General features: G+C 40.9%; 3 protein-coding genes and 1 long non-coding RNA gene across 5 annotated transcripts in view; 2 read left to right on the forward strand and 2 right to left on the reverse strand.

The window, feature by feature from the left end:
- uxs1 (UDP-glucuronate decarboxylase 1) overlaps positions 1–4,358 on the forward strand; it is a 32,499-nt gene extending 28,141 nt beyond the window's left edge. For both annotated transcript variants that reach the window (XM_084362280.1, XM_084362281.1), the window contains 4 exons: positions 1,569–1,629; positions 1,763–1,820; positions 2,561–2,664; positions 3,561–4,358. In XM_084362280.1, coding sequence (XP_084218406.1) covers positions 1,569–1,629; positions 1,763–1,820; positions 2,561–2,664; positions 3,561–3,692 — 355 coding nt within the window. In that variant the 3' untranslated portion in view covers positions 3,693–4,358. The remainder of the gene's footprint in view (positions 1–1,568; positions 1,630–1,762; positions 1,821–2,560; positions 2,665–3,560) is intronic.
- Positions 4,359–4,458: 100 nt separating this feature from the next.
- On the reverse strand, positions 4,459–10,605 carry ecrg4a (ECRG4 augurin precursor a). The gene is made up of 4 exons (XM_084362291.1): positions 10,459–10,605; positions 7,077–7,124; positions 6,807–6,976; positions 4,459–4,867 (listed from the first exon to the last, which is right to left on the reverse strand). The coding sequence occupies exons 1-4, from the start codon at positions 10,526–10,528 to the stop codon at positions 4,718–4,720; spliced, it is 438 nt and encodes a 145-aa protein (XP_084218417.1). The 5' UTR covers positions 10,529–10,605; the 3' UTR covers positions 4,459–4,717.
- Positions 7,104–16,151, forward strand: LOC311262695. Its single transcript, XR_014623294.1, has 3 exons — positions 7,104–7,187; positions 12,722–12,841; positions 16,071–16,151. It is a non-coding gene; the product is annotated as an uncharacterized lncRNA (long non-coding RNA).
- otos2 (otospiralin 2) lies at positions 16,060–16,750 on the reverse strand (the record flags this gene model as incomplete). Its single annotated transcript, XM_084362292.1, has 3 exons — positions 16,703–16,750; positions 16,417–16,491; positions 16,060–16,286 (listed from the first exon to the last, which is right to left on the reverse strand). Exons 1-3 carry the CDS (start codon positions 16,740–16,742, stop codon positions 16,060–16,062), a joined length of 342 nt encoding a protein of 113 aa, XP_084218418.1. The 5' UTR covers positions 16,743–16,750.
- Positions 16,751–17,763: the final 1,013 nt, after the last annotated feature.

Below are 17,763 nucleotides of genomic sequence, written 5' to 3' on the forward strand. Positions count from 1 at the left end.
TTCAGTAGTTTCTGTGTAATCATACTGACCAACCAACCAACCAAGTAACGAAACAAATGGAAATGGGTGAAAACATAATCTCATTGTGGGAGGAGAAAATGGTTTTGCAAATGTTTTATGAGGAAAGAAATGCACTCGACACATTTGTTAGATCTCAAGGATGCACAAGGAGTGTATCTGTTCAAATGTATTGTCATTTGCGAGGATGTACTCCTTGCAGCTGTTGAGCTGTAATGCACTCTACAGGGAGGTGTATGTGTTATTTATCCTGCCTCATTGATATGAATGTGAAGGACAAAATACATCTCTGTGTATCATGTATATATGCATGAATGCAAATTTGGCATTTGGAAGAGAGTAGAACTAACTGACAGGGATACAGTGCGATGTTGGGGATTATATTTTTGTAGTAAAGATGTATCCACTATTCCCTGACCTGTGAGGTAGCCCGTCTTATCATTATCTCTGTTTGCACATGCCTGCTAATGTCAAGGTTTAATACATATTGACAGAATTGTACTAATGAATTATATGTGTATCTGTGTGGGCAACATCAGATTCAAAAGCTGGAAACCAAGGCATGATGGGAGATTTAATCAGTCGTTATTTTGATATTTCAACTAGGTTATAATTACAGTTTCTCTGTTATCAGTAATTTATGATATTTGTTGTTGATATGAAGGTCTAAAAACACCATTATGAGAATGATGTGAATTGGTTTTCTTTATCTTCAGCCACACTCTGGGTGTGTGTCTGTCTGTTGGTCAGTTGGTCCATCACTTTAGTCCAGACTAAAATGTGTCAATGAGTGGATAGATTGCCATGGAGTTTAGGATTATTGTTATTACTTATGGCCCTCAGAAGATGAATCTTACAGATGCTGGTGATCGTCTGACTTTTCCTCTTGGGAAAACATCAGGTTTATACTTTTGGCTTTAACTGACATGACTGTCTTGACAACTCAGTATGAACTGTAATAACTTTGGTGATCTCTTGATTATTTTTTCTAGCGCCATCATTTTTTTTTGATTTATGACCAAGTTCCATTTGCTTCAGCTGGAAGTTGTCTTGTGCTAATTAACAAATGCTAACATGCTAACCAGTGACAGTATAATATATGGACAAAGCTTCCTGACCTGAAAAGTGAAGCCGATGTGGAAGTGCCATTAACATGCATTTTATCTTATAGCCAGCAGGGGGTGACTCCACTGGTTTCAGAAAGAGGTCCAATTGTATGTAAGCTTATAGAATGACGCTACTTCTTACTTGATTTATTACCTCAGTTAAAAGTTTCCTAACGGGTTTGTGGTCTCAATTGTTATTTTCAAGTCTTCTACAATACAGCACGATGTCCATTTTGTGAATTATGGTCCCAGTCTAAAAAAGATGATTAAACAGAGTACACTTTAGGGCGTGGCTAGTTTGTGACCAACCGGCATTTGCTCAAGTTTTCAGTCAGATCGGATCAGGATATCCTCCCCAGCTCGGACTTCTCATCCAAGTATGGTCAAATAAAAAATAAAAAAAGATTTTAATGTGTCTGCTTCGGTGTCTGATTTGTTTTCCAGCGACCTAGTGAACGGCCTGGTGTTGTTGATGAACAGTAACATCAGCAGTCCAGTCAATCTGGTGAGTTCATACCTGGCTGTGGTCGTCAAATCAAAAATGGAAAGTTAATTCCACGCATGGAGACCAATCTTAATTGAATGTTTTGTCTCAAGTTGACACTGATGTGATGGAGGCTTTTGAAATCTGTTCGCAGGGGAACCCAGAGGAACACACCATATTGGAGTTTGCTCGACTTATCAAAAGTCTCGTCGGTAAGGTGTTCGATTGATGAAGATATCATCCTGTGTCTGTGCAAACTCTTGTCCTATATCATTTTTCCTTTTGTCTGTTCTGTGTCACCTGTTCTTTTATAAAGTGGAGTTACAGTATGCTTCTGTGTCATGGTGGTCCTGGAATTTAAATTGATCTCAGAAAAGGACTAAATACCTTTTATTGTTGTAACGATGGATGTGACTCATATCATCAAACTGTATCTAACAGTTACTGTGCTGTATACACAAAGTGATCATATTTACATTCTCCCATTCACTGTGATTGAAAGCGGCAGTGACTGCAATGACAAAGTTTGCACTGGAAGTGGCTTTGTTAGATAACTAATTATGAGTTGGTATTGCACCACTGAAAAATATTTGTTTTGTTTTGTTTTTTTGCTATGACTAATCTCTACAGACATCAGATTTCATGTAGTAAAAAAGATATGCTGCCTAAGCTGTCCAGTCACAGTTATGGTGGTCCAGTGTGGTATCTCCACAGCTGAAACCTGTGGTCATGTTTTTGCACTTCAGCCCCAGCAGTTCCTGTGGCAGAGTTAGCACACCTACACATGAAGCCACCACAACATCCTGACACAGACGCATCAAACTGCCTTGATTCCTCTCTGTCCAATGAAACTGTTTATGTGAGCATGAGCAGTAATAAAGGAGTATGGAGAAGAATACTAACAAGACCGTTCTCTCTGTGCACTTGTCCATGAACACACACACACACACAGTGAGCCGAAGTCAGATCCAGTTCCTTCCAGAGGCCCAGGACGACCCACAGAGGAGACGACCTGACATCAGGAAAGCCAAGATGATGCTGGGCTGGGAGCCGGTGGTACGTGTGACAGACTCACTGTTAATAAGATGAATGCTCACATGCTCACGCACGCACCTCCAAACCTACTGTCACAATGCTGCAGATCTGATCAGTTACACCAGCTGGTCAGTGTCTCATCATCACAATGAACTTATAAAAGGCCAGAATTTTCTGACTCATGATAAGTGCAGTGGAGATTCTGAGAAGTGGAATTAGTCTCGCAAGCTGATACAGAAATGTTTAAACATTAGTGGCTTAACAACCGTAATATTAAAATCATCATTAATACATTCTCTTGATATCAGTATTCAAAGTCACATAATAAGGATTTAAACTCTTCCTTTCAGAAGTTATACAAAATGAAGTCCTTATGTACAAGGTTTTGAGGACAACAATACTGATATCGATATTTGATATCAGCCCACAACTCTTCTTGTAACATTGACGCATAACACTAACATTTTTGAACATCCCTCCATTTTGATTACATGAGAATCGTGGCCGATGTATTTACTGAATGGAACATTTTACAGAAAACTAAACAGCTCTCATACCTTTGTTTTTTCTGTACTGTAATTTTTGTTACTTATCGGCCCAACGTATACAGTGAGTATATATACCAGTATAGTATCTGTGATCAGCAGACTAGAACAGAATCTGCAGATTTTGTTTTACTTTTCAGTGGCAATCCAGATAAATATTAATTAAAGATAACAACGATTGTTTTTGTGCAAAAATGAGCTCAAGCAGGTTGAAATAAATATTAACTACTAGTTCTTCAGCAGCAAATGTAATGTTTGATAATTTCATATACTATAGCCAATATCTGACTTCCAATTGTTGTATCAATACATTTATATATCTGCAACATGTAGTATGGCAGTATCTTTATGTCGTATGTGTTGTCTTGACAGGTGCCCCTGGAGGAAGGCTTGAACAAAACCATCCAGTATTTCAGTAGGGAACTGGAGCACCAGGCCAACAACCAGTACATCCCCAAACCTAAAGCCGCCCGCATGAAGAAAGGACGACCCAGACACAACTGAAGTCTGGTGTCCCACCACAGACTCTCCTGAAACACAGAAGGATGATCAGACTCCTCGGAGGACCCTCAGAAGACTGACCCTCTCTGAAATACAGTGTTGAGTGAAGAGCTCTGAGATATGGTGTCTTTTCTGAGATGCAGAGACAACTTTCTCTTAAAAGTCTCTTTAAAAAGACAGTGTTGCCTTGTGTCGGAGCTGCAGATGCACTGTGGGGTAAGGTCTTCCTTACCCGAGCTTGTGTGTTGGGTGGACAGGAATCAAAAACAGAAATTTGAGGCAAGAAATCTGAAACCCAGCCTGCCTTCTTTTGTGAATTTGTGCTTTTTGCTATTTAAAATTACTGACTCAAGAATCTTGCAAACAGCTTGTACTGTGCATCAGTGCTTCATGTTTATTTTATCAGTTTTATGGTGTTTTTTCTCCGGAGCTGAGCTACCTGACTTTGTTTTTCCACTGGATGGTTTGTCCTCTTATCAGCGGTGTGCCAGCACCCTGTTGGCTGTTCATGCAGCGCACCACAGGACCCTGCAAATCTCCAAGACAGACTGTTAAACATCACTACGTGTTTATCAGAACATCAGTGTGTTCTACTTTGTGAAATCTCATGTCAGGATGTGCATTATCGATTTCAGATGAAGATGTTATTTTAATAAAATATTTCGAATATTCTGTGTATGATATAATTAGGGAAGACTGTGTGTGTGTGTGAGTGTGTATGTGGGAGAGAGTGAGGGAGATAGAGTTAAGAAGCAGGGGACTTAAGCAGTACAAAGCCACATCTTTATTTACAAGAATCTAGCGATAAGAAGGAGACGTCACAACATCAAATTTGAACAGTATTTCATACAAATCAGCTGCCTCAAAACTAAATTTGGAGAGCAGTGAAAAAGAAATAAAATATAGGGATGAAGAGAAAATGTTGAGAATGGATTATACTGGTGGATGTGACAAAGAAACAAAGAAGTCAGAGCAGCTGTGGAGTATCTGAATGTTGATAGCTGCATGGAGTCCGTCTCAGGCTGGAGTTAATAGTAGTCATAATTGACATTAGCTCCATGTCTGTAGGAACCAGAGTCACGCGGGCCGATGGGGGCGTTTTCATCATAGTGGTGTTGACGGCCTTGGTCATTGGAGCGAGCGTGGTCCATCCAGTATGACAGGTCGGCCTCCAGCCTCTGGTAAGGAAACAAAATCCCCGCCACAGCGGTGACTCGTTAGGAAACTCGACAAACCTTAAGCTAATAGACACAGAGGCAACTGATAAGGTGTCCACTGAGACCGTCAGCAGCAGCAGAGATGCATGAAAAGGCAGATGTTGAAAAGGCCAATGCTTTCACAGCAAATGGCATCCCAATCCAGCTGGGTGAAACGAAAAGGCTGTCGGCTGTCAAAAACAGTGGCGAGAGAGGGTTATTTTGTGCACTCTGCTCCCTTTTTATCAGTTGTTATGATCTGTTCCCTCCATTCCTGACCATCCCTGGTGAATTGTACATGACAGTCAGTGACCTGAAGGAAAGCTTAGATGGGCTCTGCAAGTGGGGTTATATTTGTGTGTGATGGAAGGAATTGATGTATTCACTTCCATGTTTGTACCTATTCATTCAGCCAGATGGCATCCCTTCAAATATCTGCAATATACAGCATTACAGCATTAAAAATGTTCCAGAAAGTTAGTTTGCCATAAAACTAATCAAGAGTAAGACTGAAAGTACGTACTTATGAAGACTACACACCCAACAGTCACATAAGTGTCGTCTTCTCGTTTTTCCTCACCAATACCAATAAGCAAAACCTTATCGAGCCAGTACATGTAACTGTTAATACGGCTTGTTGTGATTTTCACCTTTTTTCATACTTTTGCAAGGTGACGGCCATTTTGGTGTTGGTGATGTATATTGTGCAAAATGATATAGTTTGGACACAAAACTAAATGAAACTTTAATAAATGGATGGATACTTTATAGATCCCGAGGGAAATTTAGAGGGAAAGTCCCATAACGTTACTGACTTGCAAAATTATCTTTTAAATTGGCAAACATCCCATGTGTAACACAAGGCACAGTTCAAACGGGATCAAAACATGTCTATGTCTCTCGCCATTAACCACCAGAAATGTTTTTTTCTGAAACCGGGTCCTATGGGGCCCACTGGAAGGGGCGGGACTTCACCTCACTACATGGGTTAAAAACTATACACAAGATTGCACTTGCATTACTATAAGGGTACTGCCGCTGATTTTTATGTCCAAATTCACTAGAGCTACAACAATTAGTCAATTAGTTGATTGAAAAAGAATTGATTGCCAGCCATTTTGATAATCAATTAGTTGTTTCTGTCATTTGTGAAGAAACATTTACATTTTCAAGTATGATAGAAAATGATCCCTCTTTGGGTTCTGGGCCGCTGGTTGGACCAAACAAACTATTTGATGATATAATTTTGGTTTCTAGAAGATTGTTTTCACTAATCTCTACAGACTAATTGATAAGTATGACTTTGTGACATCATCAGGGTAATCTCTGCTTTGGCTCAAAAACTACAAAATAGACAGACGGATGCTTTACAATCTGGGGGAATTGGCCAACAAAAGACCCAAGGTGGATCGTGGGAAGCCTAGGATCCAGCTTATTTGGTGCTTGACCCATACTACGGGCAAAAAGTCTGAAAATCTCCGCTTCTGCTGCTTCAGTTTTAACTGTTGATTTTAAATCTGTCTGTCCAAAGTTCCTCAACTTTACATAAATTCAACACTTAATGCCTGGAGCAGTCCTTTAAGGTAAGATACAAGTGGACCCTGTCACATGAGGACCTGGAAACTCATTTCTACAAAAATATCAGAAACGTATGAAAGAATTTCTGGTCAAATGGACTCTTTGTAAGAGACAGACTGGTGAGAGACGTATTGTGTTTCTGGTGTCTGTGTTCTTTTGTTCGTATGTGAAAAGTAATTTCTCAAAAGGTGGTAAATCTATCTGCTGTTTTTGTTATGTGGATCACTGTTGTTTTGAAGAATACCCGACCTGTTGGCGGCCCCACTGGATATTGATCCTTGTGTTGAAAGACTCCAGGAGTTCAGAGAAAACCTGAACTCTCCTGGAAAAACACACAACCCACCTGCTCATCAAATCCCATGTACATAAACTGCATAATCCACTGCTGTACGTCCGGCCTGCTGCGATCCCAGACGTTCCTCTTGGTTCTGCTCAGTTTTGACAGGAACTCCAGAGCCTTGGAAGAGGGGACGGCTACAGAGGACTTTGAGGGGGCAGTACCTGCTCCTGCCACTGGATGGAAGCAGCAGAATGAAAGGCATGGGTAATACACCTTTCACTTGGGTTGGTATTTGTATCAGCAGTATGAAAATAGTGATGAGTTAAATGTTACCGTCTCTTTTTCTCAAGATCTTGTGCAAGCTGCTGTCACTGGACACATCTGTTCAGGAGAGTCAGGAGAGAGCTAATGAGTGGCAGTATGAAACACCATACTTCAAGCTAGGTAAGTTACACTGTTGATTTAATCAACAGTTGTTTAGGTTGTGTTTTAATTTTTAATCGCACACAATGGATGTTTGGAGTAAATCATAGGCTTTTGCCAGTTGTGGCAGGCAGAAAATGGGTGAAGTTAATTTTTTTTAAATAGACAAACCAACTTTCTACTTGTGTACGTGTTTACGGCTGCTCATACAGAGATGGTTCATCAGACCTTCTAGCTTCATTTTCTTGTCAAAGCTTCATCAAAATGGTGTTTTGATGCCACTTTCACCATTTCAGTTAAAGGAACAGTTCACCCAAAAATGCTGCAATGCTATTTTACTGTGAAGCTCCAGAAATGTTTTGTTGACTCTGAAACTTACCCAAGCTTCTCATCGGCATCAGGGTGAGTAGGTAATGACTGAATTCTCAATTTTGGTTGAACTTATCCTTTAACTAAACCAGCTTCATAGACGAGTTTGTTCTCAGTATATATTATAGGTGCAAACGTCAAAGTGGAGCATTGAGTGTGATTTAAGGAGAAGAAGGAAAAGTTGGCAACACATATCCAAACATCCAAACACCGCCCCTCCCTACATTTGGTCCTCAGAGAGTTTATCTAAAAAGCTGGAAAACTGCTAAACCTACCTCCAAATACCATGTACTTAAGAATATGAACAGAAATCCAGTCCACAATCTTAAGATTGAATCTTGCTTACGCACTAAACATTTGCACTGTGCCGTTAAATGTCAAGTAGCAGTTAGAGAAAATTGTGCACGTTTTTTTTCTCCAGTTTGTGTTGCCTGAACTATGAACAATACATTCCTGCAGACCTTTTCTCAACACTACTGCAGTCTGTCCATGATGTGTACTGTACACTATGAGTCATTCTTTCCAGAGCTTTTGATTGCACTGTTGTTGAATCCACAGCCAGTGTTAGAAAGTACAGTAGCGACCTTCTTGAATAATACTTCTGTAATAGTGCAGTTATCAGATCTTCAGTGCATTTGAATGGCTGCAGTACAGTCACTATATAATAACCGTCAAAGGATTAAATGGCACTTCTCAAGATGTTAATCAAACAAAAGTCAGAGGCAGAACAACACTGAAATCTTAAGGAACATGAACTTATTTAAATTTGCATTTAAAGGGGACAAATTAGGCTTATTTTCAGGTTCATAGGTCTACTCTGATTGGTCGGCTCACACACGCCTGAGATGGCACCACTCACCATGTCTTCAGTCAGCGCCGTTGTGTTTTTGGCTTCCAGTTAGCTTCACTTCAGCTGTGAATATAGGCATAAATTATGCAAATGTGTAACACTGAATAACTTTGGTGATCCCTTAAGTTTTTATCGACCGCCATCATCAGGTCAGAGGATTAGGTCGTCCAGAACTCTGAGTTCAGTGCTAATTAGTAAATGTTTGCATGCTAACATGTTGAACTAAGATGCTCAGCACGATAAACAGGGCTGAGGTATGGCCTCACACAGCTGCGAGCATGACTGAGTCTTCTTAAAATGTGCGTATGCCTGGCTTTTTTTCTGTTCTGTTTGACATTTGGTACATTTCAAGGCCTCTTTCTACTAACAGAATTAGTTGCTCATTGACATTGGTGACCATGGAGATCTACACTATGTAACTGTATCGACAGTGCCAAGTCTTAGAGGCTGAACACACCGCCTTTCATTTCGGTGTCTATGTTAACAGATTAAAGATTCAGAGTCTTGCCTATTTTTACCGGAAACACGCACAGATCTCTGCAAAAATAGACCTGAATACAACCTGTAGTCTGACAGTCATATCGACTTCATACCAGCGTTTCACTAGTTTTAATGCCTGTATCTGTAGAATACGTCACAAAAATGAAGAGAATACACACAGCAGGTGAAGGGCAGTTTTTTTTTCCCTGTGCACTTTGCTTTCTCGCTCTTTTAATGAGGGTAAAGGAAAATCACATCATCATATTTATTGATAATTATCAAAGAATGAGCAGCAGCAGCTCAGGCAGTATGGACCACGGGTTAGCCTACAGGTTAAAAATCAGTGGTCCTAAAGTAGAGCCCTGTGGCTCACCACTGCAGCTGCAGATATGAATGATTTAATACAGGACCAGATAGGAAAATCAATTTGCGAGTTACATCCTCAAACAACAGAGTGCATTGCAGCTCTGCAGCTGTAGCAACTACACGATTCACACTGCATAACAGACTTTGCGTTTACTACAGAATGAGAAGTTTGAAATGAAGGTTTGAAAGGAGGGATTACAGCCTTAGCTGTCTAAAGAGTAGACTGGATAAAAGCCTGTCCAATAACAATAAAATAATAGTGAGAAATTTCTCAGTGAAGGTCCAATCCAGTGTTATTGTCTTCTCCTTTTTTAACCCGATGTACTTTAAATGACTACCAGCTACTTTCTTGAGAATGGCATATTTGTCTTTTGCAGATAACAACAGTGGACAACACTTTGTTTGAAGGGTGTGCAGACGGACATGACACCTTAAAAATGACGTAATTGACTGAATAAAACTGAATAAAACTGAATGACACTTAATTACAACAGTCTTTTCAGTCTTATGTACACCCCCTCAGATACAGTTGCGCCCAACGGTTAAACTTAGACCATGAGGGGAGCAGATGTGGTATCACCATAATGGATTTCCTATTCTCTGAAAACAAAAGAAAGAAAAACCCTGAATTTCTCCGAAAAGGGATTAATAAAGTCTTGTTTTTCTTCCTCTATCTCAAGCAAGTTTTAAAGTCTTTGTTTGAGTTTAACACCAAACTATAATGAGTAAAATGGAAAGTCTGTGTCAAAGATTGATGAAATATATTCAGGCAGATTTTTGGAAAGTGTGCGGCGGAAATGTAGATTATTACTGAATGGATAAAATCATTTGTATAACCTTATAAATCTGCTCTCTCGTCTTCCATTGAATCCATTTTCTCCAAACTGAATTTTCATCTTCCTTATCAAAGTTACTCAGAGTCTCAAGGAGATAAGAAGACAGTGACACAGAAATCATTAGGCTTCAAAATCCTGTAGAAATGTTGCTTTTTCCTGTCATGTTTTCCAAGAATGACCTCTCTTAAATAACATCCCACACACTTTGACATGCAGTAATTCATCTCTCTACCTGACAGTGCTGTCAGAAACCTTAGAAACCACAGAAAGGTAGACATAAGTACAGAGGCAGATGATGAAGAACGGACTAACGTGGATGAATGTGACATTTTAAAAGCAAATTGTTAGTAAAGCAGACTAAAAGCCAGAGAAAGAAGAGGATTGAGCTCACCCCTAAGAGCCAACAGTGTCAGCAACACAGCCAGCCCCATTAACCTCATGTAGAACTGCTGGGATGCCATCTTGTCCCCTCTCAGTCTTTACAGGGCTGCTTAGAGGCAACAACTGTGCATGAGCTGCTGCACAAGCATAAGGAAGAGTGGGCGGACACCCAAACTTTCCAAGTGGAAACTGGCCTATGGAGGTGGAATGTCTTTTACCTCCTGCCTACAGACACAAGGCTGCAGCTGGGAGCTTTTCCACTCTTAAATGGATTTTCATGTGTGTCCCAGGTACTTTTCCATCTCCCATGCTTACAGCACATGAGCAGCAGCGAGACGGAAGAAAACATATGTAACTGAATCCGTTTTTTCATGCAGCTTGACTCTGTGAGAAGGCATTTCTATAGCAGGACACATACGTCATAAATTGATCTGTTTTCGTTTAACAAGAAAATGATTGCACTGCCTGCGAGGAATTTCAATAAAACAAATGTTGATCATGCACACTCAATTAAACTTTTTGAATGTGTTTCTGTAATATTCGTCTGACACTTAAAATAAATGAAAGAGGTAAAACTCTGAGCTGTGGCAACAGTTACAAGTGATTAGTTTCAACAGGAAGCCAGTGACTACGGGGAGATGCCTGAGGACCTCTGTGCTGACAGTATGAGAGGCAGAGAGGGTCTGTTGAGGGAGCGGCTGTCTCTTCAGCCAGGAATATAGAAAAGGCCTAATTACTGCAGTGAGAATAAAGCGTGAGGCTGCACATGAAATTAGCTGAATGCAGCATGAATTTATAATATCTTCAGTCTAATTGCATGAACTGCTTTAACAAGATACAACTGTGGGTTATTAATTTAAAACCTTAAGCCCCATTAGATCCCACAGTGCTAAATCAATGTACATGCTGTGTATCATGTCTTGATCTTGTGATCATTATCAGAACTGGCGTTTTGTAAAACATTTCTCACATTTTTACGTCAGCCAAGGAGGGGATGTGGGCTGGTTTGTCAGCAGAATTACACAAAAACTGCTGAATGGATTTCCACTAAACTTGGATGGAAGATGGCTCTCAGCCCAGAGGAGACTGATTAACGTTTGTTGTGGATCCAGGAATATTTCCTCACTGTCTTTTTTTTTTTTTACAACATTTTGTTAGAGAATAGTGCATTGGTGGCTGGTGTCGATGAGTGACTACAAAAGCAGATGTTTGGGCCTTGGCGGAGCTGCGCTCTACTGAGTGCCATTTTCCGTTCTCTAGTTTTCCAGCAAAGATAGCGCCCTTTCAATTAAATGAAAATTTCCCACGTTAGGCAAATAAGTTTTCTACCTTCCAGGATTGTTTTTGAGTTGTGTGGCTCACTGCACATGTACATCAGGGTTTCTTTCGCTGGCCCACTCGGACTGCTTTTGGATGACGGCACAAACATCAGAGTAGCTCTCTACACTCTTGGTTATTCTCAGCTTGCACACCTGAAGTTTAATGGCTGCATCTTGCACGGTCATGATGCTATCCAGCGTTTGCCATAATGAGACACACAGACTCTCACAGTGAAAACATTACCAGCCAACGCTGCCACAGCTGGTAATGAGCAGCAGATTGAGCACTGTGTCAGGTGTTGTCCTCAGCTTCCCATGGACAGATTTTTGTCACAGTGATGTTGTCACAACCAAGCAAGATCCAGTCTTGAATCTTTATATATATCTCGGTTATGATGAGACTCAATGGGAAAATGTGTGCAGTTTTTTTCATTGCAGTACCGCAAGTGGCCACGGGGACAAATTGCTTTGACGCAACGCTGTATCCAGCTCACTTATAACATCCATGCTCAAGCTCAAGTTAAGGTTTGCTCACATTAGCCACCACAGGTTACCGGTCCTGAAAGACCAAGTAACAAGTGCATAAAACTGGCAGAGTGTGTTTTTTATTTCTTTTAAATTTGACTTTTCATTCGTTAAGGAAGGTTGTGTCGCACTGTTCATTGTTAGTTTCACTTTTATGACCGCTGACTGCGGTGATTGTAACTCAGTCATAAATTCAACACAAAACCACTGTACACACAGTCATCACAGCCTTTTTGCTTCCAGATTAAATGAGAAACTTTTACTTTATAGAGGTTTCATTGACAAATTCTCACTTTCACTCTGTGTGTGTGTGTGTGTGTGTGTGTGTGTGTGTGTGTGTGTGTGTGTGTGTGTGTGTGTGTGCGTGTGTGCGTGTGTGTGTGTGTGTTTGGTTTGGATCTAAAAAGAGTCTGCCTCTGTTTCTCTCAGGTGGAGATGGAATGCAGGAAACCCAGAAGCTGGCAGACGACTGCAGCACTTTCATGCTGGATTTTGGGAGGTGTTGAAGTGAGCAACAAAACAAAAGGCTGGAAAGTTGAAGCAAATAGAGTGAGGATGAATATTCATGCACTCCTGCTTGCCTTAATTCATCGTTCAAGCTGAATCAGTGTCTTCTTTATAAAAAAACGTGCATTTTGCCTGTGTGCTCGCTCACTCACAAACACTTTAGCTGCACACTCACACATGGATACTGGAACGAAACAGAGGTTCAGTTCATCGTGCACTGAACTGAACTGAACAGTGTGAGTCACGGATGGTGTATTGCTGAAAAGCTCTAACCTCCGGCTGCCTATAGACATGATTTCCCCTGCGTTTTTATTCATCAGATACCTCTGAGAAGGGGCAGGCTGCATCCCTGGCTACAGTGGGTCTCATGAATGGCTTAGTGTCCTCCGGCGCACATTCTCATTGTGGATGAAAAACAAAAATACTAAAGGGAAAACAGATGTCTGTGGATTTATGAGATAGGAATACAGATTTCCTGAGCGTGAAATTCATAGATCTCTGCCTGAAACCCCCAAAACACATAGTGGAAACAGACACGCACACACTGATCAGTCATGTGTCCCTCGGGGTCCATTTGTAATCCTTCAGCCACCACGGAGCAGATTGGAACAAGAGAGGAGGATGAGAACGAGGGGATGAAAGACATGTGGCGCAGAGAGAACATGGCTTTTCTGACAGGAAGAAATATCCAATGATTGTGAAACCTTCATCTGACATCTGGTTCGATCTTCACTCACATCACATGTACACCACACTGAGCGTTGGGATATGTGGACACGACAATGGACACAGGAAGTAGGGATGCCGAGGGGGCTGCAGCTCCCCCTAAGAGATTTTACAAATCCCTTTAATTGATCTTCCACATGATATAAAAACTTCCTTCCATCATGAAAACAATGTTACTTGACAGTTCTCTGGTTAATCTGCCAAAGTGTGTGAACTTCACTGCAGACTGGAGTCTCTGTTAACTGTCACAAGCAGGCAGATCCACGTCAGAAATGCTCCTCTCTACTATGAGATGTCTATATTCATGTATAATACTTGCCGAATTTACAAGAAGGACCAAATGATTAGGAATTTATCATGGAAAGCATTGTACAAAGTTTATAAAGTTTCTCTCAACTCAACCATACACAAAATTCAGAGATTTTCTAAGGGAGTCTGGGGAATTCCTCTCCCTCTTCATCTCCTTGCTGTTGTCGACTGCAGGGGTTGTGGTCCTTAACCCGTAGTTGGTTTTCACATACGCTGTCTTCAGTTTTCAAATTGTTACAAATTTTTGTTAGATATAAGTTAAATTATACATTTACTAATACATCAAAATACAGACCGACTTCTCAGCACCCCCAGCTGTGACTGCCTTCCAGCATCCCTGGACACGACCACTCATGTACAAAGCTTTATTTTTATTTGCCCGCAAAAGCATGAAATTATCATCAAAGCAAAAAAGGGTAAACCTATCAGATGTAAATATATGGAATGTCTTTGACTCCATCTTCCCTTCCCCCCTCTCCTCACACTTGACTTGACTGAGCATTGTGACCCGGGTCAGATTCACTTTAGTGTCCGTCTGACACTTTTGCACACGGACATCTCAGACGCCCCTGAAAGCTCACACCAACACTCTTCACTCAAAAGACAAATCTCAAGGTCAAAATGTGCATTCTACTAGCTAAAAGATGAAAGAAACCCTGAGGGTCATGTTATTTACACTTTCATGAGAATGCTTGCAAAGAGGATTTTGAACTGTTTACATGTTTAAGTCGAAGTCTGCTGCAGAAAATGATGTTTTATGTCAGTTTGGAGTCTCTGAGATGCCCAGCGGCGGAGGATGTACTCCAATCCTTAACTCCAGTAAAAGTGCACAGCAATGTTAGAATACTTAATAGAAAAAAGTCCTGCAGACTGACATCCATCAGCCCTGCAGCCTCTTCATGGTGATTGACAGAAAAATCGGCACGGCAGATTATTATGGCCCCTTTCCTTTAAAACTACAAGAAAGAAATGGGAATTCTTCTCCCCAGGGCGTCTGAAATTTTTGTAAATATCCTTTCTCCTCTCCATTTCTCTGTCCATCTCTCACTCACTGAGGATTATGAGGCGTCACAGCACAGCAAGAGTACACGCTGTACAGTGCCAGAAACAGGTTATGATTACTAGAAGGGAAAAAAGTTTGAAAAATTGTCATATTTCAGGAGCAAAAAAAGGGGAAGTGTGACACCAGGAGGAGACAATGAAAATCATGAGGGTCAGAAAGTATGAAAAGAACATTCAAATGTACGTGAAGAGAGGATTTTTGCACAAATGTTGTATTAAACATAAAGTCACTGTGTAGGAAAAAACATAATGTAAATTCATTTGTCTTATTATTTGGCAAAAGCTCAGTCACCATAAGATGTTGGCAGTAATCGTTCTACAAAGCGAGGTCACCTTCACATTTGTGTCACAGGCTACGTTGACATTTCTACAAAACTAACATATCACGTTCAGATTACATGTTTATTACCTGACTGTTGTATCCGAAGCTAGAGGGGATGGTGGTGGAGTTAAGTTGAGAAGGCCAAGCCAGTGACCACAGTTCAAGACTGCGTTTCGACATTTGTACGCGGGACACCACTGGATATTTTTAAGGAGACCTCGGGAAAATTTCCTGCTATATCTAAACCACTCATTTTTGACACGGGCATTTCCAGCTGTGTTTGTAGTTACCAAAATTGAAACTTTTAACTTCTCGAGGCAGTTTGTGGTGGACAAAACAAGTATTTTAAGCCAAAACATCGTATTTTCCCTCCCTAACCCCTACCAAGTGGTACTATAAGCACAGCATTGTCACAAGATATAATGGAAAATAGTACCTAAAGAATCACAAGAGCAACGCAAAGAAATGCTTGAACATATCTGTAATTTGCAGAAATATACATTGTCAACATTTATTGTGGCGATTGGGTGGTTTGCAAACAAATGTAATATATAAGTGTTGCATGAGACATGAAGCATTGCATATTTTCTATACTTTACAAGTTTAAAAACAATGATTTCTATAGTGTCATCAAAATGTGCAAACCTAGTTTGTGGCAAAGGAAAGAGTTATCACTTCAATACTTTTTAAAAGGAAAAACAATAGGGAAGACATATTACACAATTGTATATTTTTATACATACAGACATCAACGTCCCCATGCTGTGAACATGTAAACACATGTTGAAGGAGGCTTCTACCCACCCTCACACTTAAATCTGCACCCTGTCTCTCTTCCTCCTCACTCCTCAGGTTGAGGGTCAGACTCGGGACTATCGTAGCCCAGCTCGTTGCTGATGGGGAAGTGAGCCCAGAAGGTGCGAGCCAGGTCCTGCATCCCCTCGTGAGCTGCCTGAGCTCGCAGCTCCTCCAACCACCCGAAAAAGTCTGACGACCACAGGCCCCAGTAGGGCGGGCTTCGTTTCTGCCTGTCCTCCCTCCTCCCGCCGGCGACGCTCTCCTCTGCTCCTGTCAAAGGAGACAAAGACAGAAAGAGGTGTGAACATTATTTCACACTTTGTCCATCATGTCAGAATTACTGTATATTACACTGTCAAGTCCGCTCATGTGTAATGCTCTGTGTGAGCCGCTGATGTACCTATAGGCGGCAGGAAGCCGAGCAGAAGGGAAACGAGCAGCACTGACACATACAGAGCTCGCATGCTTCCAGGAACTGAAAGTCAAAAGGCTCGAGATGAATTAAAGTAATCCTGGAGAAATGTGTGTGTGTGTGAATGCATGTGCATATAGAGCACCTCCATCAGAATTTAAAAAACATGGTGCTGAAATGTTATATTCCAGGAGATCAGGCTGCAGCATTGCTACATGTATCTCTAAAGAATTTCAAAAATATTCATCAAATATCCTCCTCTGTCTCGTCTCACCTGAGCTGCAGGAGATTATGCTCGTGCTCCTCTCACTCATCCTCTCGCTCTCAGACTGATCCCAGGATGAAGACTGCATCTTGATTAGGAGTAGACAGGTAGGCGTACATGTTTGTTTTTCACATCTCGCCTCTTTACACCTGCCTGTCTGTCCACAAGGCACATCACAGAGCTTCTTTCACAAATCTCGTGTCTGTTCAAAGGAACACAATCTAGCTTTTTATGGTGTAAAAATCCCCCATGTGTTGTTAAAATCTTATGTTTTTAGGCAAGGTGAGGTAAAACAAAGGAGAGGTCACATCTGGATCCAGCCGCTGGCCCTCCTCTCATATCAACAGACAAATTATTTTTTCTACAATATATATTTAACTGTTGTTGTCACAACCATCAAGAGCTCAGTGGGAGATTTTTAGCCTTGAGCTGCGGGACTAATTTGGATCTCTAAGGTTAAAAGGGGAGAGTGAAAACGGAAGCAGATAAAGCATGCATGGATGTATCAGACAGTTTTCACACCTGGTATGTACCAGACAGTTTTCACACCTGGTGTCCAGACAGACTGTCCCACCATTCAGCCACGGGGTGTAAGTTAGTGGTTTTTTTCTAATTTCCATCCATTTATCTGGTCTGCCAATGTTTTTTTTCCTCTGAGGACATCAGCAGAATTCATGCTGTGTCTTTCTGTTGTTGGCCAGAGGACGAGTCACAGTGCTGTGACAGAGGACGAACCTCACAGACTTGGTTACTGTCAGCTATTTCACAAAGTGAAGATGATTGCTGCCAGTGAACGTTTGATGGGAGAAGTTGGTGTTTTTCCACCGAAGCGTCCAAAAGTCTGAGTCAAGATATTTCTATTTTGCATTTCAAATGTATTGATTGATTTTGTGTTTTCAAAATCCAACAAAAGTCATCTACTCTTATTCCCAAATGTCCAGTAGATCAATTTCAGTCAAATATTTAGTCAAACATACAGCTTTCCATACTTAAATAGCAACAAACTCCAATTGTGACAGTTTTTTAGGCTTTTATTTGTCAAAGAACTCCACTAATCGAAAGCAAATCTC

Source organism: Pagrus pagrus (genome assembly GCF_965226575.1).
Source record: "Pagrus pagrus genome assembly, chromosome: 9".
In the NCBI taxonomy this organism is placed as follows: domain Eukaryota; kingdom Metazoa; phylum Chordata; class Actinopteri; order Spariformes; family Sparidae; genus Pagrus; species Pagrus pagrus.